The following is a 21,581-nucleotide window of genomic DNA, read 5'->3' as shown; positions in this document are numbered from 1 at the left end:
GGTCGCTGCGGCCGCCGCGCCACGCCCTCGGTCAGCTCCGCGCCTGCAGCGTCGGCAGCGTGTAGCGGGGCGGCCGAGCTGCGGGCACGCGGGCACGTCCGTCCGTCCGTCCGCGCGCCTGTGGGCCCGAGCACCCCCTGAACCCCCCGCCGGGGCGCGGCCGGCTGGATCCCCGGTGCGGCCGCGGCGCAGTCCCCAGTGTGGCCCAAGGATGCCCACCCCGCACACGTGGTCCGGGCGGAGACCGGGGTCGGGGGCGCGCCGCGAGCTCGGTCCCAGCCGCGTGCGCGTCTGGGCCCGCGGGGCGCGGAGCGGAAGTCGGGGGCGGGGCTTGCCCGCGCGCTCCGCCTCCAGCGCGCCCCAGGGCCGGCCCCTCCCCCTGCGCGTTCGCGCGCAGGGTCCCGGCTTGGGCGGCGGCGCGCACGGGCATCACCCCACCGGCGGCGGCGCGCTGGGTCCCGGGGCGCAGCCCCGACGCTCATTGGCCTGGGCGGCGCAGCCAAGCTGTCAGCCCATGTGGCGTGGCGGCCCGGGGATGGCCGCGGTTTAAATAGCGCCGGCGCCGGCCTAGAGGGAGCCAGAGAGACGGCAGCGGCCCGGCCTCCCGCTCCGCCGCGCTCCAGCCTCGCTCTCCGCCGCCCGCACCGCCGCCCGCGCCGCCGCCCGCGCCCTCACCAGGTAGGAGCAGCCGGCGCGGGGCTGAGGCGCGGGTCGGGGTCCGGGCTGGGGCCGGCGGGGTCACGGGGCGGCCGGCGCCGCATCCTCCGGTCTCAGGGCGCGCGTGGCCTGTCCCGCCCGCGTCCGGGGGGCGCCTGCGCGGCCTGCCCGGGTCTCGATGTCGGAGCCGCTCCGGAGGCGCCCGCGGCCCCGCGGAGCAGGTGGGCGGATGGCGGGGAGAAGGACGCCGGGGAGCGCCGCCGGCAGCCACGTTCGCTTCCCGGGCGGGAGGCCGCGGACCCCGGAGGGCCTGGAGGAGCCCCCGGCCGGGCCTCCCCGCGCCCACAAAGGCGCCACCGGGCCCTGCCCGCCGCATCCTCCTCTGGGGTCCGCCCCATGGCCGAGGCCCAGCACGACGGGGACGCCGCGAGGGAGGAAGACGGTGGGCGCGGGTCCGCGCCGAGACCGGCCTCCCCATCACGTGGCGCCGCCGGGCGGAAGCGCAGGGGTCGCCGGCAGCCCCCGCCCCGGGCAGGGGGAGGCCGGGCGCGCCACGGGGTCCCCACCCCCACCTGGCCGTCGACCCTGCGTGAATCGCAAGCGACGAGAACCCAGCGTGCGGGCCTAGAGCCGGCGCCAGCCTCTGTGAATCGCGGTGTAGGGGGAAGGCGGCCGCCTCCCTGCGGGACGGCCCGGGGACGCCGCAGCACCTAGGGGCGGCGTGCGCATCCAGCCCCCGGGCCTCGTGCAAGTGGCCAGGCCGGCCCTCTCCCCGCGGGCTGCACCAGCCCCATGCTGGATCCAGAGCCGGCAGCCTGGGCCCCGGTTCGAGGTCGTAGGGACCTGGGCCCCAGGGAGGGCCGGCTGCTGTCTGGGTCAGAATGGGGAGGCAAGCAAGTGTCCGCGGGTTCACCCGCACAGGTGAGGGGTGCCGCGGAACACCATCCTGGCCAGGAGCCGTTCTCCAGGTTAGACCTTGCTCGAGGGGGTGGACGAGCTGGGTCGGTCCTCATTGGGGCAGGGGCCATCTTTCCTCCGGAGGACAAGCCTATGCCTGCTTCGTCCCTGGCGACTCCTGGGCTGGCCTGGACAGTGGGCCTCCACCCCTGTGGGTGGACATGGGTGCTGAGTACCCCCTCTAGGGTTCCCCACCGCCTCTGTGAGCTCTCTGGTCCCTTTTCCAGTCCCGGCTTTGGGGTCCTGCCTCAGGCTGGCCACCTAGGGCCTCATTGTCATGTCGGGTGGCCCTGCCTGCTTCTGGCTGTGAGCCCCCAGGCGCCCCTAGGGATGGCCCCTGTCAAGCTGCAGGAGCCTTTGAGGGCTGAGGCTCGGCTGAGGGGAAGCCCGCCCAGGGGCAGAAACGTGACTGCCAGGGCAGCAGGACTACAGTGGGGTCTCCAGGCCAGTACCCCATACTGAATGGGTCAAGGCCCAGAGGTGGGCCTGTTCCCAGAGCATGCAACACCTCCCAGTGACAGCCGGGCCAGGGCCTAGGAAGGGGCCCCTTGAGGAAGGGAGCAGCAGGGGCCAGGGCTCGCACGCATCCTCAGGCTGGCTCACCCCATGGGTGGCCACCCGTTCCGTGTGCTGAGGCTGCTGGCAGGGGTGTCTGGGCCAGAACAAGTGGGGCACTCATACCTCCGCCCTGCAGAGCAACCATGGAGGAGGTAGTGATCGCCGGGATGTCCGGGAAGTTGCCGGAGTCGGAGAACCTGCAGGAGTTCTGGGACAACCTCATCAGCGGTGTGGACATGGTCACAGATGATGATCGGCGCTGGAAGGCGGGTGCGTGGCTGCGGGGCTCCCTGTGGCCGGGGCGGGTCAGCTCCACCTTCTCCCTCACACCAGCCTCCCTGCCAGCACCCAGGCACTAGCCTGAGCCTGGTCCCTGCTGCAGAGCCACTGGTTACCCCTGGGCAAGACCGAGCTGCAGACTCCTTCCTGGAGACCGCACCAGAGTGGCCTAGAAAACGGGCCTGGCTCACCAGGAAGCTCCCCCAATGGCTGCAAGGCCCAGGGCCGGGCCAGGAAGGGCCCATGTGCCTGTTACAGAGAAGTCAAGCTCAGAGAGTGGGTGATGGGCTGGGGTCTCTCGCCAGGGGGGCAGAGCCCTTCCAGCCAGGCTGCCCCCGCCTGTGTCCTGAGCTGGCAGGCTGCATACCAGGTGCACTCTGGGAGGCTGATCCAACTCCTCCACGCCCAGCAGGCTCTTCCAGAGCAGCTCTACCTGACGGGTGAGCTGTGAGTCAGCATGGTGGAGCTGCGGCATGGGCCAGGCAGACGGTCCCCCAGCCTCACTCCCACCAAGCTCTCTCTGCACAAGAGACCTGGTCGTACCAGTCCCTGCTTTGTGACCACTGTCCTCCCCTCCTGGGGAGCCTGTTCCATTGCTCGGGCCTCCTGGGTGTAGCAGAGACTCCTTAACTCCCAGCAGCGCCCCACAGGGCCCCCACCTCCCGGCAGCTTCAGTTGGAGAGTTAAACATCTGCCTGTCCCGTAGGGCTCTACGGCCTGCCCCGGCGGTCTGGCAAGCTGAAGGACCTGTCTAGGTTCGATGCCTCCTTCTTTGGGGTCCACCCCAAGCAGGCACACACGATGGACCCCCAGCTGCGGCTGCTGCTGGAAGTCACCTACGAGGCCATCGTGGACGGAGGTTGGTTGGCATTGGCGATGCTGTGCCCAGGGTTCCTGCTGCCACATAGAACAGGCAGTGCTCTCTTCTTGGTGCTGGTAGAACCGGGTGCTGGCACCACTTGCCTTCCCTGGCCATGTCCCTGGCCTGGCCAATGGGCTCTAGGAGGTCCCTGGGCAGGTCGAGGTCTCACAATTGCACCCCAGAGGTGTCGAGGGTGTGTCCGGACCTGGGTATACCAGTTTACTTACTCCTGCTGTCTGGCTGGTGCTGGGGCCCTGGCCGGGGCTGGAGTGACAAGAGGCAGGGCAGAAGGTTCTCCAGGGGCCCTCTGGGCCCCACCCCCCTCCAACCGAGCATCAGGCAGCACCAGCTCCTGTCTCCGCCCCCCCGGCATTCCCACCCCATCCCACCAGCCTGGCCCTCACTCTGGTAGGTGTCTGACCTTCAGCGAGCACTGTGCCATTCTTTTTTTTTTTTTTTTGAGACGGAATTTCGCTCTTGTTACCCAGGCTGGAGTGCAATGGCACGATCTCGGCTCACCGCAACCTCCGCCTCCTGGGTTCAGGCAATTCTCCTGCCTCAGCCTCCTGAGTAGCTGGGATTACAGGCACGCGCCACCATGCCCAGCTAGTTTTTTGTAATTTTTTTTAGTAGAGACGGGGTTTCACCATGTTGACCAGGATGGTCTCGATCTCTTGACCTCGTGATCCGCCCGCCTCAGCCTCCCAAAGTGCTGGGATTACAGGCTTGAGCCACCGCGCCCGGCTCCATTCTTAAGGTCTAGATCAGGTGTCCCCAAACTATGGCCCACGGGCCGCGTGCGGCCCCCTGAGGCCATTTATCCCGTCTCCCGCCGCACTTCAGGAAGGGGCACCTCTTTCGTTGGTGGTCAGTGAGAGGGGCACAGTATCTGGCGGCCCTCCAATGGTCTGAGGGGCACTGAACTGGTCCCCTGTGTAAAAAGTTTGGGGACGCCTGGTCTAGATGCTCCCTCCCGACAGGCGAGGCTGAGCCTTGGGGCTGCCCTTGGGCATAAGCAGTTCAGACGCCCACCCACCCTCCTGCCAGGGGCAAGGAGGGATCCTGCTGGTCGAGAGGTGGAGGCCCTTCCCCTCCCCTATCCTGCTGCCAGGCCCCAGCCCCAGCCCGAGGTGCTGCTCCCTGGGGTGGCCGGTGGCTGTCCTTCCTTCCCGAGCCTGGACACTTGGGCTTTGTCTTCTGAGCTCCTTATCACAAGCTGTCCTGGCGCAGGCTGCCCTTGGTGCTGGAGTGGCCACTGGCCAACAGGCTCATCAGAGCTTGCCGGTGACACCAGGGGCCAAAGGCATCGCCTGGGGACAATGCTACCCTCTGTCCTTCCTGGAGCCACTGTGGCCGCGCCTGGCGCCCTCCCCTGGGCCGGCCGATGCCCCCCCTTCGTTCCCTCTGTGACCTGGTTCTCATTCCAGGCCTCACCTGGCCTGGTTGCAGGTCACCTCACCCTCCTTAGGCCCCTTCCAGGGTCCCACTGGGATGGACTCCCCTATCCCAGAGTGAAGGCCAAGAGATGGGGCCTTCACTCCAGAGCTGGGCAGGTGGGTGGACTGCATTCTGGGGCCCAGCCAGAGATTTCGACCACTATTTGTGGCAGGCATCAACCCAGCTTCGCTCCGAGGGACACATACTGGCGTCTGGGTGGGCGTGAGTGGTTCTGAGGCCTCGGAGGCCCTGAGCCGAGACCCCGAGACGCTCTTGGGCTACAGCATGGTGGGCTGCCAGCGGGCCATGATGGCCAACCGGCTCTCCTTCTTCTTCGACTTCAAAGGTGGGTCCCGCCTGGCCTCCTGTGACATGGGGCAGCCTTGGGGTCCCCACATGCTGAGCAGAAACCTCGGGTCGTGGGCTCACTCTGGGTAGCCTGTGTCCAGCCCAGTGGCGGGAGGTGGGCTCAGGGGTCTTGTGCTTGCCGCCCCACCTGAGCCACGGCGCCCTTGCCCGCAGGGCCCAGCATCGCCCTGGACACGGCCTGCTCCTCCAGCCTGCTGGCCCTGCAGAATGCCTACCAGGCCATTCGCAGTGGAGTGTGCCCCGCTGCCATCGTGGGGGGCATCAACATCCTCCTGAAGCCCAACACGTCCGTGCAGTTTATGCGGCTGGGCATGCTCAGCCCTGAGGGCGCCTGCAAGGCCTTCGACCATGCGGGTGAGTGTGTGCCTGGCCAGTCTGGGGCAGCCAGGACAATGGAACAGGACGGCGCCCCCGCCCACCATGCCCCCGCACCCGCCCAGTTCTGATCCACACTGTGCAGGATCCCGCCAGCTCCCAGGATCCCTGCCCCATGGTCCCTCCCCCAGCACCCACCCCACACCCCAGAGCTCCTCCTGGTGGGGTGGGGGTCCAGGTGGGCTGAGCCCAGGACCTGAGGTGCCGCTTCACCCAGGGAACGGGTACTGCCGTTCGGAGGCTGTGGTGGCCGTCTTGCTGACCAAGAAGTCCCTGGCCCGGCGAGTGTATGCCACCATCCTGAATGCTGGCACCAATACAGATGGCTGCAAGGAGCAAGGTGGATGGGCTCTGCCGGGTGCTGGGATGCGGGGGGCGGCGGGGGGCGGCGGGGGGCGGTGGGGGCCAGGCTGGGACCGCAGTGCTGAGCCGAGCCCTCTGCAGGTGTGACCTTCCCCTCTGGAGAGGCCCAGGAGCAGCTCATCCGCTCCTTGTACCAGCCGGCTGGAGTGGCCCCCGAGTCACTGGAGTATATTGAAGCCCACGGCACGGGCACCAAGGTGACGCACTCCCTGCCCCACACCACCCCGTGATGCTAACCTGTACCCGTGCCTGAAGAGGTGGCCTGGCCAGAGCCCCTGACTCCCCATGTTTCCTGAAGGTGGGTGACCCCCAGGAGCTGAATGGCATCGTCCAGGCCCTGTGTGCCACCCGCCAGGAGCCACTGCTGATCGGCTCCACCAAGTCCAATATGGGGCACCCAGAGCCAGCCTCAGGGCTGGCAGCCCTGGCCAAGGTAGGTGGGGCTGGGCTTGGGGTCCCTCAGCCCCCTGCTCCCTGGGACTGGGTTGCATCATGGCTGGGCACTGCTGCGGGTCTGAACAGAGGCACTGAGGCTGACGGCAGGGAGAGCTTGTGGCCCGGCTCGAGGGACTTCCCCTGGGCTTTGATACCCTGCCAAGGGCCTTCGGGGCACGGAGCCAAGCCGGAGGAGTGCCTGGGTGGGAACAGCTCGGCAGGAGCAGGCCCAGGGGGGCATCGCAGCATCAGGGTCTCCACAGCATCACCCGCCCATCCTGACAGCTTCCCGACCCACTAGCAGGGGCCTGGGGCCCTTCAGGGAGACCCCAACACCCACCGTCGCTTGGGCCCTTCCCACTCTTCTGCAGCCTGGAAAGGAACAGCTGGGCCAAGGAAGCCTTAGTGTTCAGGCCCACAGCCCGCCTTTCCACGTCACGCTAGGAGGCAGCAGGGCCTGAAGGGTAGGTCTCAGGCCAAGCTGAGGGCAAGGCCACGGCAGGTGGTCCTCAGACCCCTATGCCATGGCAGAATTAGGCTGGGCATGGGAAGTGTGTCGGAGAGGCCCCCGAACCCTGGCCCGGCAGTCTAGGGAGGTGCCTGCCCCTGGCTCAGGCAGCAGTGCAGGGAGTGGGGCAGCTGCCCATCCGCCATGTGCCCCGACAGGTGCTGCTGTCCCTGGAGCACGGGCTCTGGGCCCCCAACCTGCACTTCCACAACCCCAACCCTGAGATCCCAGCGCTGCTGGACGGGCGGCTACAAGTGGTGGATCAGCCCCTGCCCGTCCGTGGCGGCAATGTGAGCATCAACTCCTTCGGCTTTGGGGGTTCCAACGTACATGTCATCCTGAAGCCCAACACACAGCCGCCCCCGGCACCTGCCCCACACGCCACCCTGCCCCATCTGCTGCGGGCCAGCGGACGCACCCCCGAGGCTGTGCAGGAGCTGCTGGACCAGGGCCTTCAGCACAGCCAGGACCTGGCCTTCCTGAGCATGCTGAACGACATTGCAGCTGCCCCCACCGCTGCCATGCCCTTCCGTGGTTACGCTGTGCTGGGTGGCGAGAGCGGTGGCCAAGAGGTGCAGCAGGTGCCCACTGGCGAGCGCCCGCTCTGGTTCATCTGCTCTGGTGAGCCCGTGCTCTGCCCCCCCAGGTGGTCCCTACCCTGGGGAGAGGGCAGGCGAGCTGGAGCTGTGGCCCCTCGAGGTGCCCTTTGGGACAGGGATGGGTACCTAGTGGCACCAGATGGCACTGAGCCTCCTGTTGTGCTCTCTGGGACAGGGATGGGCACACAGTGGTGCGGGGTGGGGCTGAGCCTCCTGACGTGCTCTCTGGGACAGGGATGGGCGCACAGTGGCGCGGGATGGGGCTGAGCCTCATGCGCCTGAGCCTCTTCCGAGACTCCATCCTGCGCTCCGACGAGGTTGTGAAACCATTCGGCTTGAAGGTGTCACAGCTGCTGCTGAGCACGGACGAGAGCACCTTTGATGACATCCTTCACGCCTTCGTGAGCCTGACTGCCATCCAGGTAGGGCCCAGTGTGCCAGTATGCGTGATCCCGGGCCCGGGACTGTAGCTTCCCCTGGAGCCCAGGAGCTGCAGTCTTGGGTCCAGGGCCCTGACAGCCACTTTGCTGGGCAGAGCCTTGTGCTGGGAGCAGGACGGGAGGGGAGGAGGGGTCTCCGTAGGGCCTGGGTGCTGGAGCTCTAGGGGTTTCTTTCCTACCAGGAGGCTTGGGAAGATAGGTAGATGGGGCGGTGCAGGGAGAGGGCCTGGAGGGGCCAGGGGCCATCCCCAACAGCTGCGTCTGCTGGAGGTTGCAGCCTGAACATCCTGTCCCCACCCCAGATAGCCCTCATAGACCTGCTGAGCTGCATGGGGCTGAGGCCAGATGGCGTCATCGGCCACTCCCTGGGAGAAGTGGCCTGTGGCTACGCCGATGGCTGCCTGTCCCAGGAGGAAGCTATCCTCTCCGCCTACTGGAGAGGGCAGTGCATCAAAGAAGCCAACATCCCGAAAGGCGCCATGGCAGCCGTGGGTAGGTGTCCCCAAGTCCGTCCTCCTCTCCGGGAGAGAAGGCTGCCTTTTCACTGTGGGCTCCTCACCCGCTGCCCCGGGGACACCCAGCTTAGTCACAGCCATGCACAAATCCCCATGCAGCTGCCCTGCTGGCCCCATGCCTGGCAGTCTTGAGCCTGGCACTCACCCACAGGCACCAGGCCTGCACGGAGCCCCCGTGTGACGAGGACACACAGCCCCAGCGCGGCGAGAACCTCAGTGTTCCCTCGGCCTGGTGCCTCCATTGACACCCATCCCTGAGCCCCCTGGGCCACACTCAGGCTGGGGCTGGAGAGCACAGGGGCTGCCGTCTGGGGATCGGGCTCCCAGGAGCTCCCCGGAGTGGCGGCTCAGTAATGACACCTCCACCCACAGTCAGACGCAGCAGGGGCGAACGTGCCTCGCGAAGGGTCCAAGGCTGTCATTACCGTGCCTGTGATGACTGCCCCCAGCTGCAGGCGGTGTCCCAGGTGGGCGGGAGTGGCTTGGTCCCCACGCTAAGCCTCTGGGGCGGTCTCTGCCATAGGCTTGTCCTGGGAGGAGTGTAAGCAGCGCTGCCCACCGGGCGTGGTGCCCGCCTGCCACAACTCTGAGGACACGGTGACCATCTCGGGATCTCAGGTGGGCGCTACAGCCTGGGCGGGCTCTCCTGTTCCCTGCACCTGCCGTCACACATCTGGCAGGGACATACAACCATGGTCTATGCCCCACCAAGCTCTGACGGGCCCAGGACTCAGGGGCAGGCTTGTCCCCGTGTCCCCTGCCCATTCCCTTGGGGCGAGCTGGCGTGCACCCTACCTGCCGGAGCCTGAGGTGGGTGCCCAGCCCAGAACGCTCATCTAGGTCCCCTTGACACCCAGGGCCCGGTATACGAGTTTGTGGAACAGCTGAAGCAGGAGGGCGTGTTTGCCAAGGAGGTGCGGACGGGTGGCATGGCTTTCCACTCCTACTTCATGGAGGGCATCGCGCCCCAGCTGCTACAGGCGCTCAAGAAGGTAGGCTGACACGGCCTGGAGGGCGTTAGGGCACGGCGGGGACCCACAGGCCGGCACTGACCCGGCCGCTCGCACAGGTGATCCGGGAGCCGAAGCCACGCTCGGCCGGCTGGCTCAGCACCTCCATCGCCGAGGCCCAGTGGCACACCAGCCTGGCACACACGTGCTCCCCCGAGTACATCGTCAACAACCTGGTGAGCCCCGTGCTGTTCCAGGAGGCTCTGCGGCACGTGCCTGAGCACGCGGTGGTGCTGGAGATCGCACCCCACGCCCTGCTGCAGGTAGGTTCACCTGGGGGCCTCAGGCGCCAGGAGCCTGGGACGGGCAGCTCAGCTGAGCACAGAGGCAGCCCATGCGCCCTGCCACCCCCAGGCTGTCTTGAAGCGTGGCCTGAAGCCAAGCTGCACCATCATCCCCCTGACGAAGAAGGACCACAGTGACAACCTGGAGCTGTTCCTCGCCGGCGTCGGCAAGCTGCACGTCTCGGGGTGGGTCCCTTCCCGACTGCGGGCCCCTCGCCGCCCCAGGCTGGTCTAGCAGCCCTGGATGGTCCCCCACAGGGAGCGGGTGGGCTGACCCTGGTGACGGCTGTGCTGCCCTTGTCTCCCCGACCCCAGCATCGACGCCAACCCCAACGCCTTGTTCCCACCTGTGGAGTTCCCTGTTCCCCGAGGAACGCCCCTCATCTCCCCGCTCATCAAGTGGGACCACAGCCTGGCCTGGGACGTGCCAGCCGCAGAAGACTTCCCCAACGGCTCTGGTTCCCCATCGGCCGCCATCTACACCATCGGTGAGCCAGGGGTTGGGCAGTGGGCGGGCTCTTCCCTCCCCACGCCGGTGCTGAGGCCTGTGCCCTCCCGCAGACGCCAGCCCTGAGTCTCCTGACCACTACCTGGTGGACCACTGCATCGATGGCCGTGTTATCTTCCCTGCCACCGGCTACCTGTGCCTCGTGTGGAAGACGCTGGCCCGTGCCCTGGGCCTGGCCATGGAGCAGCTGCCCGTGGTGTTTGAGGACGTGGTGGTACACCAGGCCACCATTCTGCCTAAGACTGGTGAGGGGCACCCCAGGGCCGAGGCTGGGGCAGCTGGGGGCGGGGTGCTGCCCTCTGATCTCTGACCCCCCCCTCTGCAGGGACCACGTCCCTGGAGGTGCGGCTCCTGGAGGCCTCCCACACCTTCGAAGTGTCAGAGAGTGGCCACCTGATAGTGAGTGGTAAGCAGGGCCCCCAGCATGGAGGCTGGGCGGGCTGGGCCCACTGGCCCTGCCGCCCACCCTCAGGCCCTTCCACACCCACCTGCCCGCAGGGAAGGTGTATCAGTGGGAGGACCCTGACCCGAGGCTCTTTGACCACCCGGAAAGCCCTGCCTCCAGCCCCGGGGAGCCGTTCTTCCTTGCCCAGGCTGAAGTATACAGGGACCTGCGTCTGTGTGGCTACGACTACGGCCCTCACTTCCAGGGTGTCCTGGAGGCCAGCCTGGACGGTAGGCACTGCCCGCACTGCTGCCTGAGCCACTGGAGAGGGCGGTGGTCATTGCAGGGCTACAGAGGGCACCCGCGGCTGGGCATGCAGCCCCAGAGGGCGTAGAAGGGCCCGGCGGGCTCTGAGCTGCGGCCCTGGGACCTGGGAGTTCCCAGAGCACCAACCAGGCCCTGTGTTGCAGGCACCTCGGGTAAGCTGCTATGGAAGGACAACTGGGTGTCCTTCCTGGACACCATGCTGCAGATGTCCATCCTGAGCAGAAGCCAGCACACCCTGTTGCTGCCCACCCGTATCACTGCCATCCACATCGACCCTGCCACCCACAGGCAGAAGCTGTACACACGGCAGGACGAGGCCCAAGGTAGCCCTGCCCCTGCCCAGCTCTGGTCCCGAGCCCTAGCCAACGGTGGCCGCACTCACCCAGCCTGTCCCCACAGTGGCTGACGTGGTGGTGAGCAGGTGCCTGAAGACCACAGTGGCTGGAGGCGTCCGCCTCTTCCTGCTCCACGCCTCAGCGGCCCCGCGGCGGCAGGAACAGCAGGCCCCGGTCCTGGAGAAGTTTTGTTTCACGCCCCATGTGGAGGATGAGTGCCTGTCTGGGAACGCTGCTCTGAAGGAGGAGCTGCAGCTGTGCAAGGGTGAGGTCCCGGCCCTGCCAGCTTTGGACGCCTTGGGTGACAGGGAGCGATCGCCTCCCCTTCATGTTGAGCCCACGCTGGCATCTCCACAGGGCCCCTTTGGAGTCAGCAACCCCAGCCCAACTCCCCGGCCTGGCCCCGGTCTTCCTTGTCCCTGGCAACTGTCCCCCAGTCTCGAAGGGGCACATGGGGACAGAGATGACAGATTCAGCCCAAGGTCACACCTGGGCTGGGCACAGTAGCCCCTGCAGCTGAATGCGGCCCCTCACCGCGTCCCTGGCAGGCAGGAGTGAACGTCCCGATGGTGGGCAGCCCCCTCCTCATCTCAGCAATTTCTCCTCCTGTGGGCAGAGCTGGGTGGTGGCCCCAGAAGAACACAGTGGGTCTGAGAGCCCATGCCAGGCAGACACTCTGGCCTCTGGGAACACCAGGCCTGCCTTCCTCCCTCCCCAGGACTGGTGCAGGCCCTGCAGACTAAGGTGGCCCAGCAGGGGCTGAAGATGGCAGTGCCCGGACTGGATGGGGCCCAGGACCCCCAGGACCCCCCGCGGCAGGCACTGCCCCAGCTGCTGTCAGCCGCTTGCAGGCTTCAGCTCAACGGGAACCTACAGCTGGAGCTGGCACAGTTGCTGGCCCAGGAGAGGTCTGAGCTGCCAGAGGACCCTCTGCTCAGCGGCCTCCTGGACTCCCCAGCGCTCAAGGCCTGCGTGGACACTGCCCTGGAGAACATGCCCAGCCTGAAGATGAAGGTGGTAGAGGTGGGTGCCTCCTGGGCAGCCAGGCTTCTGCCCTGAACATCATGGGACCCATCCCCACGTCAGTCTCAGAAGGACACAGCACAGACACAGGGCAGGCCCCTGGGCGATGGGAGGGGCTGGCCAGCTGCCTGTGTGGGTCTGTGCACACACCACGTGCAGTCCACACAGCCGCTGTGGAAGGCCTTTGGGCTCCAAGAGGTACACCCTAGGCGGGACCCCAGGGACAAGGCTAGTGGCATCTATGTGTGCCTGCAGCTGGCGCCATTATCAGGCTGACGGGGAAGGCTTTCTGGCCTCCGGGACATTTTGCCCATCCTCAGGTCAGGGGCACCTCCCTGGCGTGGGACTGATTCGAGAATTTACCCCACACAGGTGCTGGCTGGCCACGGTCACCTTTATTCCCGCATCCCAGGCCTACTCAACACGCAGCCCCTGCTGCAGCTGAGCTACACGGCCACTGACCGCCACCCTCAGGCCCTGGAGGCTGCCCAGGCCAAGCTGCAGCAGCATGACATTGCCCAGGGCCAGTGGGACCCCGCGGACCCCGCCCCCAGCGCCCTGGGCAACACTGACCTCTTGGTGTGCAACTGTGCAGTGGCTGCCCTCGGGGACCCAGCCTCGGCCCTTGGCAACATGGTGGCTGCCCTGAGAGAGGGGGGCTTTCTCTTGCTGCACACGCTGCTCCAGGGGCACCCCCTCGGGGAGACGGTGGCCTTCCTCACCTCCGCTGAGCCGCAGTTCGCCCAGGGCATCCTGAGCCAGGTACAGCCTCGGGGCAGGAGCACGGGGTGGGGGCGGGGCCGGGCCAGGCCGGCAGGGTGCTGACCGCCACCCCCACAGGACGCGTGGGAGAGCCTCTTTGCCAAGACGTCGCTGCGCTTGGTGGGCCTGAAGAAGTCCTTCTATGGCTCCGTACTTTTCCTGTGCCGGCGGCCCGCCCCGCAGGACAGCCCCATCTTCCTGCCCGTGGAGGACACCAGCTTCCGCTGGGTGGACACTCTGAAGGTCAGGCCCCACCCCCACCTCCAGGCTCCAGGCCCCAGTGCAGACGCCCAGCTCCGCGAGTGTGGTCTGACCCTCTCTGTCCTGCTGCAGGACATCCTGGCCGACTCCTCCTCCCGACCCGTGTGGCTGAAGGCTGTCAGCTGCACCACCTCCGGCGTGGTGGGCTTGGTGAAGTGTCTCCGCCAGGAGCCCGGTGGGCACCGCATCCGGTAGGAGAAGACTCTCGTCACCTCCCCCGCCCCGCCAGCCGCCTCCTCCCCGCCCTGAGCTCACCGCCTCTGCCCCAGGTGCCTGCTGCTCTCCAACCTCAGTAGCACCTCCCGCATCCCGGACGTGGACCCTGGCTCCGCAGAACTGCAGAACGTGCTGCAGGGAGACCTGGTGATGAACGTCTACCGCGACGGGGCCTGGGGGGCCTTCCAGCACTTCCCGCTGGAGCAGGGTGAGCCCCAACACTGCCCTGCTCCTCGCTGCCCTCCCGGGAGACTGGCCTGAAGGCCCTGCCACAGCTCCACCTCCTGTTTCCCTAGACAAGCCCGAGGAGCTGACGGCACACGCCTACGTCACTGTCCTCACCCGGGGGGACCTGTCCTCCATCCGCTGGGTCTGCTCCTCGCTGCGCCATGCCCAGCCCGCCAGCCCTGGTGCCCAACTCTGCACGGTCTATTACGCCTCCCTCAACTTCCGTGACATCATGCTGGCCACCGGCAAGCTGTCCCCTGACGCCATCCCAGGTAAGGCGACCATGGGTCGTGGGGGTGGACCAGGACCTGCCTGGGAGCCCCTTGGGAGGGAAGGGTGGGTGGTGGGGGGCTCAATGCCATCTCCTCCAGGGAATTGGGCCACCAAGGACTGCTTGCTGGGTATGGAGTTCTCAGGCCGGGACGCCAGCGGCAAGCGTGTGATGGGGCTGGTGCCAGCCGAGGGTCTGGCCACCTCTGTCCTGCTGTCACCAGACTTCCTCTGGGACGTGCCCTCCCACTGGTGAGTGTGTCGAGGATGTGGGCCTGGGCCCCACATGGATGGCGGCCAGGCCTCACCTGACCCACCTGCTGCATCCCCAGGACCCTGGAGGAGGCGGCCTCGGTGCCCGTCGTGTATGCCACAGCTTACTACGCACTGGTGGTGCGTGGACGGGCGCAGCGCGGGGAGACGGTGCTCATCCACTCAGGCTCGGGTGGCGTGGGCCAGGCCGCCATCGCCATCGCCCTCAGTCTGGGCTGCCGCGTCTTCACCACCGTGGGTAAGGCCCTGCGCCCGGAGCCAGCCACCCTCTTGGCCCCGCCGCCCAGGCTCACCCTCGCCGCCTCTCCTTACCAGGGTCGGCCGAGAAACGGGCGTACCTCCAGGCCAGATTCTCCCAGCTTGACAGCACCAGCTTTGCCAACTCGAGGGACACATCATTCGAGAAGCACGTGCTGCAGCACACGGGCGGGAAGGGTGAGCGGCCCCCGTGCCCCCCACGGCCCCCACCTGCTTCCTCCCCATCCTCCGGCCCAGGGAGAGGCGGGCTCTGGCCCTCTGCTCTGTGGTGGCTGGGCCTGCAGTGGGTATGACTACCAGGCCCTCTGGCCCCTAGGCGTTGACCTGGTCCTGAACTCCTTGGCGGAAGAGAAGCTGCAAGCCAGCGTGAGGTGCTTGGCTCAGCACGGCCGCTTCCTGGAAATTGGCAAATTTGACCTTTCTAACAATAACCCGCTTGGTGAGCGCCCGGGCAGGGGCGGGCAGGGATGGGTGCAGGTGGACGTGTGGAAGGCCCTGGGTGAGCATGGCCCCTGCCTGCAGGCATGGCCATCTTCTTGAAGAACGTGACCTTCCACGGGGTTCTCCTGGATGCGCTCTTCAACGACGCCAGTGCTGCCTGGCGGGAGGTGTCGGCGCTTCTGCAAGCTGGCATCCGCGATGGCGTCGTGCAGCCCCTCAAGTGCACCGTGTTCCCCAGGACCCAGGTGGAGGACGCCTTCCGCTACATGGCCCAGGGGAGGCACATCGGCAAAGTCGTCGTGCAGGTGAGGGGCGGGTCTGGGCATCTCAGACGTTCAGCCTCCGGTTCCCAGGCAGCGTCTGAGCCGTGGGTGCTGCTGGGGTGCAGGTGCGTGCGGAGGAGCCGGAGGCTGTGCTGAAGGGGGCCAAACCCACGCTGATGGCGGCCATCTCCAAGACCTTCTGCCCGCCCCACAAGAGCTACATCATCGCTGGTGGTCTGGGTGGCTTCGGCCTGGAGCTGGCCCAGTGGCTGATAAAGCGCGGGGCCCAGAAGCTGGTGCTGACCGCTCGCTCCGGGATCCGGACAGGTGAGTGCGCAGCGGTGCCTGTGGGCCAGCTGGGGCCATCACGGCACCTGGGCTCTGCCTGCATCCGTATCGGGAGGATTGCCGGATGGGGCTCCGTGGCCGCTCTCCACTTCCCCGGCCCAACGTGGGGAGAGACCGTATGCCCTGGCCGGCGCAGCCCACAGACCCGTGTCCCGCAGGCTACCAGGCCAGGAAGGTCCGAGAGTGGAGGCACCTGGGCGTGCGGGTTCAGGTGTCCACCAGCAACGCCAGCTCGCTGGAGGGGGCCCGGGGCCTCATCGCTGAGGCTGCACAGCTCGGGCCCGTGGGCGGCATCTTCAACCTGGCCATGGTGAGAGAAGGACCCCAGGCGGGGCTTTCAAAAGACCGTGGGGTGGCCCCTGAGTGGGCGGGGAGTCCCTGGAGCTGCAGGGAGTGCTGAGGTCGCCTCTCCCAGGTCTTGAGAGACGCCGTGCTGGAGAACCAGAGCCCGGAGTCCTTCCAGGACGTCAGCAAGCCCAAGTACAACGGCACCCTGAACCTGGACAGGTGGGCACCACGCACCCTGCTCCTGCCTCTGCGGGGGCCTGGGCTCAGGGCCGTGGGAGCCGAGGTGGTTTGTTGACAGCCCTCCCGGGCCTCTCCTGGGGATGGGATGCTGGGGGCCTCTGCGGGTGCTGGCCAGTGGGGAGTGACATGTGTGACCACAGGGTGACCCGGGAGGCGTGTCCTGAGCTGGACTACTTCGTGGTCTTCTCCTCTGTGAGCTGTGGGCGCGGCAACGCCGGACAGACCAACTACGGCTTTGCCAACTCCGCCATGGAGCGCATCTGCGAGAAACGCCGGCACGACGGCCTCCCAGGTGGGCCCCCACCCCGCGCTCCGCCCTGCCACCCCCCTCCCCTCAGCCCTGCCCACCCCCTCCCTGTGGCCACTCCCCACCCCCACCGTCTCCCCGCAGCCCTGCCCACGTGCCCCCTCGCCCACAGGCCTGGCCGTGCAGTGGGGCGCCATCGGCGACGTGGGCATCGTGATAGAGGCCATGGGCACCAACAACACGGTCGTCGGGGGCACACTGCCCCAGCGCGTGGCCTCCTGCATGGAGGTGCTGGACCTCTTCCTGAACCAGCCCCATGCCGTCCTGAGCAGCTTCGTGCTGGCTGAGAAGGCTGCGGCCTACAAAGATGGGGACGGCCAGCGGGACCTGATGAAGGCCGTGGCACACATCCTGGGTGAGCGCTGCCAGCAGGAGCCACGCCAGGCAGTTCCCCCACTGGCATCAGGGTCTGTAACACAGCAGGCATGGTTCTGTGCGCCTCAGTTTCCCCATCTGTAGAGCTTGCTTTCTGGGGTGGATACTGTCATCTGCAGAGCCTGGGTGCGGGCACAGATGCCACTGTGGTGACCGTGCTTTGGGAGACACACAGCCTGCACACCCCTGGGTGTCAGCCCTGCCCCCACCCGGCCGTCCCCACACCCCCTCTGGAGTTGCCGACTGCACACATCCCTTCCAGGCCTCCGCGACTTGGCTGGCGTCAACCTGGACAGCTCCCTGGCAGACCTGGGCCTGGACTCGCTCATGGGCGTGGAGGTGCGCCAGACACTGGAGCGCGAACACGACCTGGCACTGTCCATGCATGAGGTGCGGCAGCTCACGCTCCGGAAGCTGCAGGAGCTGTCTTCGAAGGCAGGTGCGGCCAGCAGTGTGTATGGGCAGCCAGGCGGGAGCGGGGTCCCTGGGCTGCCCTGGTCCTTCCTCTGGACCGGGTCCCAGCAGGTGTGTTCCATCCTTTGTCACGGTGCCTCTCTGAGCATTCCCACCTTGGGGACTTGGCGTGTGTATCTGCCTATCTTTGCATGGTGCCGGACCCCTGCACCCAGGCCAACCCAGCATCTGCCCCTGTTGTCCTCACAGAGCCGGCGTCCCCCACGCCCAAGAACAGCCCGGCCCAGGAGCAGAGTCACCTGAACCTGCGCTCCCTGCTGGTGAACCCCGAGGGCCCCACCCTGATGCGGCTCAACTCGGTGCAGAGCTCCGAGCGGCCCCTGTTCCTGGTGCACCCGATCGAGGGCTCCACCGTGGTGTTCCACAGCCTGGCCTCCAGGCTCAGCATCCCCACCTATGGCCTGCAGTGCACCCGAGGTACTCCCGGGCCCTCCTCGGGGTACAGTGGCCCGGCAGACTGTCACGGGGATGTGGCTGCGGCCCGTGCGTGCTGAGTGCCCGTCCCTGCCGTTTCAGCCGCCCCCCTGGACAGCATCCACAGCCTGGCTGCCTACTACGTTGACTGCATCAGGCAGGTGCAGCCGGAGGGCCCCTACCGCGTGGCCGGCTACTCCTTTGGGGCCTGCGTGGCCTTTGAGATGTGCTCCCAGCTGCAGACCCAGCAGAGCCCAGCCCCCACTAACAACAGCCTCTTCCTGTTTGACGGCTCGCACGCCTACGTGCTGGCCTACACCCAGGTGAGAGCCGGGCTGGGTACTGGCGGCCTGCGGCAAACATCTGAGCTCCCTGCCTGTGCCCTGACTTTGGCGGGGCGGGGGGTTGCTGTTGCTCGGGAGGCCCCACCCCTTCCAGCCACTCAGCAGCCTCTTCCTCCTCTCAGGGCTACCGGGCAAAGCTGACCCCAGGCTGCGAGGCTGAGGCTGAGACCGAGGCCATATGCTTCTTCGTGCAGCAGTTCACGGACGCGGAGCACAGCAGGGTGGGTCCCAGGCACCCCTGAGGCTGCAGGACCCAGAGCATTGCGGGGAAGGGAAGAGAGGGCTGGGGTGGGGGGCAAAGAGCATTAAAGACCTCCCCCAGCTTCACCCCTTTAAGGGCCCACCCCAGTCAGGCACGGTGGCTCACCCCTATAATCTCAGTATTCTGGGAGGCCGAGGTGGGCAGATCTCCTGAGGTTGGGCGTTCGAGACCAGCCGGGCATGGTGGCACCCGCCCACAATCCCAGCTACTCGGGAGGCTGAGGCAGGAAAGTCACTTGGACTCAGAGGGCAGAGGTTGCGGTGAGCTATCATGCCTTGCACTCCAGCCTGGGCAACAAGAGCGAAACTGTGTCCCAAAAACAAAAAAGGCAAATATATCTGAAATCAAAAATACAGCAGGAAAAAAGGAAAAGAGCCCACCCCGCAGCACAGCACAGGGCGACAGGGTAGGCCGTCGCCGTGGGCACCGCCGGCACCTGCTCAGACCCCAACCCCGCAGGTGCTGGACGTGCTGCTGCCGCTGAAGAGCCTGGAGGAGCGCGTGGCGGCCGCCGTGGACCTCATCACCGAGAGCCACCAGGGCCTGGACCGCCAGGAGCTGAGCTTCGCGGCCCTGTCCTTTTACTACAAGCTGCGCGCTGCCGAGCAGTACACGCCCAAGGCCAAGTACCACGGCAACGTGACGCTGCTGCGCGCCAAGACCAGCAGCGCCTACAGCGAAGACCTGGGCGCGGACTACAACCTCTCCGAGGTGCGCCGGGGGCCTGATGGCGGCGCGGGGCGGGACGGGGCGGGGCGGCGCGGCGCGGCGGCTGACGGCATCCCCTGCAGGTGTGCGACGGGAAGGTGTCTGTCCACGTCATCGAGGGGGACCACCGCACGCTGCTGGAGGGCCGCGGCCTGGAGTCCATCATCGGCATCATCCACAGCTCCCTGGCTGAGCCACGTGTGAGCGTGCGGGAGGGCTAGGTCCCGCCCCCGCCTGCCCCCGGAGACTGCTCCGCCATTCCCCTCACCGCTGTGCAGCGGGGCTGGAAGGGTCCTGCCGGTGGGACCCTCCTGGGCCCAGTGCCACTGCCCCCCGAGGCTACTAGACATAGGGTTAAGCTTGTCCCGCCCGCCCGCCGCCTCCCAGGGCACCTCGGGGACGCCAGAGCCGCCGGCTTGGAGACTCCTGGTCTGTGAAGAGCCGGCAACACCCGCAGGAACCGGGCTGGGCCTCGTGCGCCTGTGGGGTTTGCGCTTGGTCTTTCTCCGCTTGGATTTGCATATTTATTGCATTGCTGGTAGAGACCCCCAGGCCTGTGCACCCTGCAAAGACTCCTCAGGCAGCATGCGGGTCCCGCACACTGCTCCCATTTCCCCATGTCTCCTGCGGGCACGGGCGGCCACCCAGGCCTCCTGGCCGCGGCCCACTCTGAGCCAGGCCTGGCTCGACCCACTCCGTGGGAGGTCACCAGGGAGCCGGCGGTCCCGGCTTCGGCCCACAGTGCCCAGCTGCACCCATGATGCAGGGCTGGCTCCGACCCTGCGGACCGCGCCGGGCACCAACTCACTGTTTGTTTGTTTTTCAAGAAATGATTCAAATTGCTGCTCAGATTTTGAAATTACTGTAACTGTCAGTGTACACGTCTGGACCCCATTTCATTTTTACACCAGTTTGGTAAAAATGCTGTTCTCAGCCTCCCCACAATTAAACCACACGTTCTCTCTGCGCTGTCCTCTCCTCTCCTCCCTGACCGGCAGCTGCAAGCCACCGTCGGCCGTGGAGGGGGTGCCCTCTGTCCTCTGATCCTCGCCCAGTTCCTGCGCACCCCGAGGCCATGTCCCACAGTCGGGGCTGGGCCAGGGAGTGAGGGAGGAGCCATGGGGCAGCCCCGGGCGCCAGGTGTATGTCCAGGCTCTGGCAAGGAAACAGCGCCAGTAAGAAACCCTGGGAGGGGCGGACGTTGGCAAGTTGGCTTTCAGCCAGTTGCGGGCATTTACCCTGCCAACGATGCCTCACAGCCTCACCAGACGGTGCAGTAGGCCCATGGCTGACGAAGACTTGGATTTAGGTAAAGGAGTGGAGGCCAGGAAGCAGCAAGGGGCAGGGAGCCCTGGGCACCCGGACCCCCAGCATCAAGGGGTGGGGTGGATGCAGCCCCGGGGACCCACAGGGCAGCACCCCACAGGCAGCTGGGCCAGGGTGGCTGGGTGGACCCGAGCGTGGGGTAGAGGCATAGGCAGCGAGAGCCAGGACTGGATTTTGCCTGGGGTTCCGGAAGGCACAGGCAGGAGAGGTCTTTCCAGCATCCGTGCTGGCCACAGGTGGGCGGGGGCTGGGAGAGCTCCTGCTGAGCAGGCAGGGGAGGAATGGGTGCAGGGGACACCCAGGACAGTGGAGTAGGCCGGGTCTGATGGGGAGGGTGAGGGCGAGATGGGCATGGTGGCCAGGACCACAGTGAGCACCAGGGCCCTGGTGTGGTGGCTGCAGGTGGGTGGTGTCCAGGTGCGGGTGTGGATGGCAGGCAGGCATTGGATTAAGGCTCAGCTATATCCTTCCTGCAGTCCTCAATGCTGGGCAGATGCCCCCATCAGCCAAGGCCCCCTCCCACCAAGCCACTCTCACCCAGCCAGGCACACAGGCTCAGGGCCACCAGAGAGGACAAAAGCTCATTGGCCACTGGGAGCTATGTCTGGGCCTATCTGGGGGTGGACCGGGGCTCATCTAGGCTCAGAACCCGACTGCAGGCAGGCAGTGCCCAGCACATGGGCTTTTGCCACCCCTCCTGCTCATTGGTGCCTGGATGTGGTGTCCAGGCACAGCTCCTGCCAAGGCTTCTGGGGGCTCTGATGTGCCTGATGCATCCAAGTTGCAGATTACCTTCAGGGAGGTCTGAGAGAAACCACGTCTCTGTTAGGAAGATTAGGTTACCTGAGGTTATGCAATTATCTTCACTTCAGTTATTTTTTCTTTGGAATTAAAGTGAAAATGTAATGAATTGAAATCCAGGCAACCTGAGATGCTGGCTGTGGGTATCCCTGGCCTCGGCTGATGAAGGACAGTGACCCCTGGGTGGGGATGAGGTGCCGGGAACCCTGGGGTGACCTCAGCCTTCTGCCTGGCAGCTTCCAGGCTGGCCACAGGGAGAGGGGGAGCCCAGCAGACTCCTTGAGGAGGTGGAGCTGAGAGTCCAGCGCAAAAATGAGGCCGGGGTTGCAGGACAGCACCCAAGAGGAGCTGTACCGGCAGACGGGGGATTGCAGGGGCTCTCCCTCGAGGACCAGGCTGAGCACCATCCATGTGTGCGAGCAGGAAGCCAGCGGAAGGATGAAAGGGATCAGTGCCACCCCAGTGCTTGCACAGGGCTGGAAACAGTGCCTGTTCC

At 66.5% G+C, this 21,581-nt stretch overlaps 1 protein-coding gene across 1 annotated transcript; it reads left to right on the top strand.

Moving 5' to 3' along the window:
- Window positions 1-427: 427 nt before the first annotated feature.
- Window positions 428-19,924, top strand: FASN (fatty acid synthase). Its single transcript, XM_039476648.2, has 43 exons — window positions 428-678; window positions 2,309-2,442; window positions 3,158-3,310; window positions 4,923-5,096; window positions 5,273-5,473; window positions 5,712-5,834; window positions 5,939-6,054; window positions 6,156-6,290; window positions 6,959-7,421; window positions 7,634-7,821; window positions 8,142-8,331; window positions 8,878-8,972; window positions 9,212-9,346; window positions 9,424-9,627; window positions 9,719-9,834; window positions 9,964-10,136; window positions 10,210-10,401; window positions 10,482-10,562; window positions 10,655-10,831; window positions 11,012-11,191; window positions 11,268-11,468; window positions 11,922-12,226; window positions 12,599-12,988; window positions 13,067-13,231; window positions 13,322-13,440; window positions 13,519-13,673; window positions 13,762-13,965; window positions 14,065-14,215; window positions 14,296-14,474; window positions 14,552-14,671; window positions 14,811-14,933; window positions 15,017-15,240; window positions 15,324-15,525; window positions 15,705-15,856; window positions 15,962-16,053; window positions 16,215-16,366; window positions 16,494-16,736; window positions 17,019-17,195; window positions 17,420-17,647; window positions 17,747-17,967; window positions 18,111-18,209; window positions 18,710-18,961; window positions 19,042-19,924. Exons 2-43 carry the CDS (start codon window positions 2,316-2,318, stop codon window positions 19,177-19,179), a joined length of 7,515 nt encoding a protein of 2,504 aa, XP_039332582.1. The 5' UTR covers window positions 428-678; window positions 2,309-2,315; the 3' UTR covers window positions 19,180-19,924.
- The last annotated feature ends 1,657 nt before the right edge of the window (window positions 19,925-21,581 follow it).

This window comes from Saimiri boliviensis, chromosome 17 (genome assembly GCF_048565385.1).
Source record: "Saimiri boliviensis isolate mSaiBol1 chromosome 17, mSaiBol1.pri, whole genome shotgun sequence".
Taxonomy (NCBI): Eukaryota; Metazoa; Chordata; class Mammalia; order Primates; family Cebidae; genus Saimiri; species Saimiri boliviensis.
This window is presented reverse-complemented; position numbering and strand designations above follow the sequence as displayed.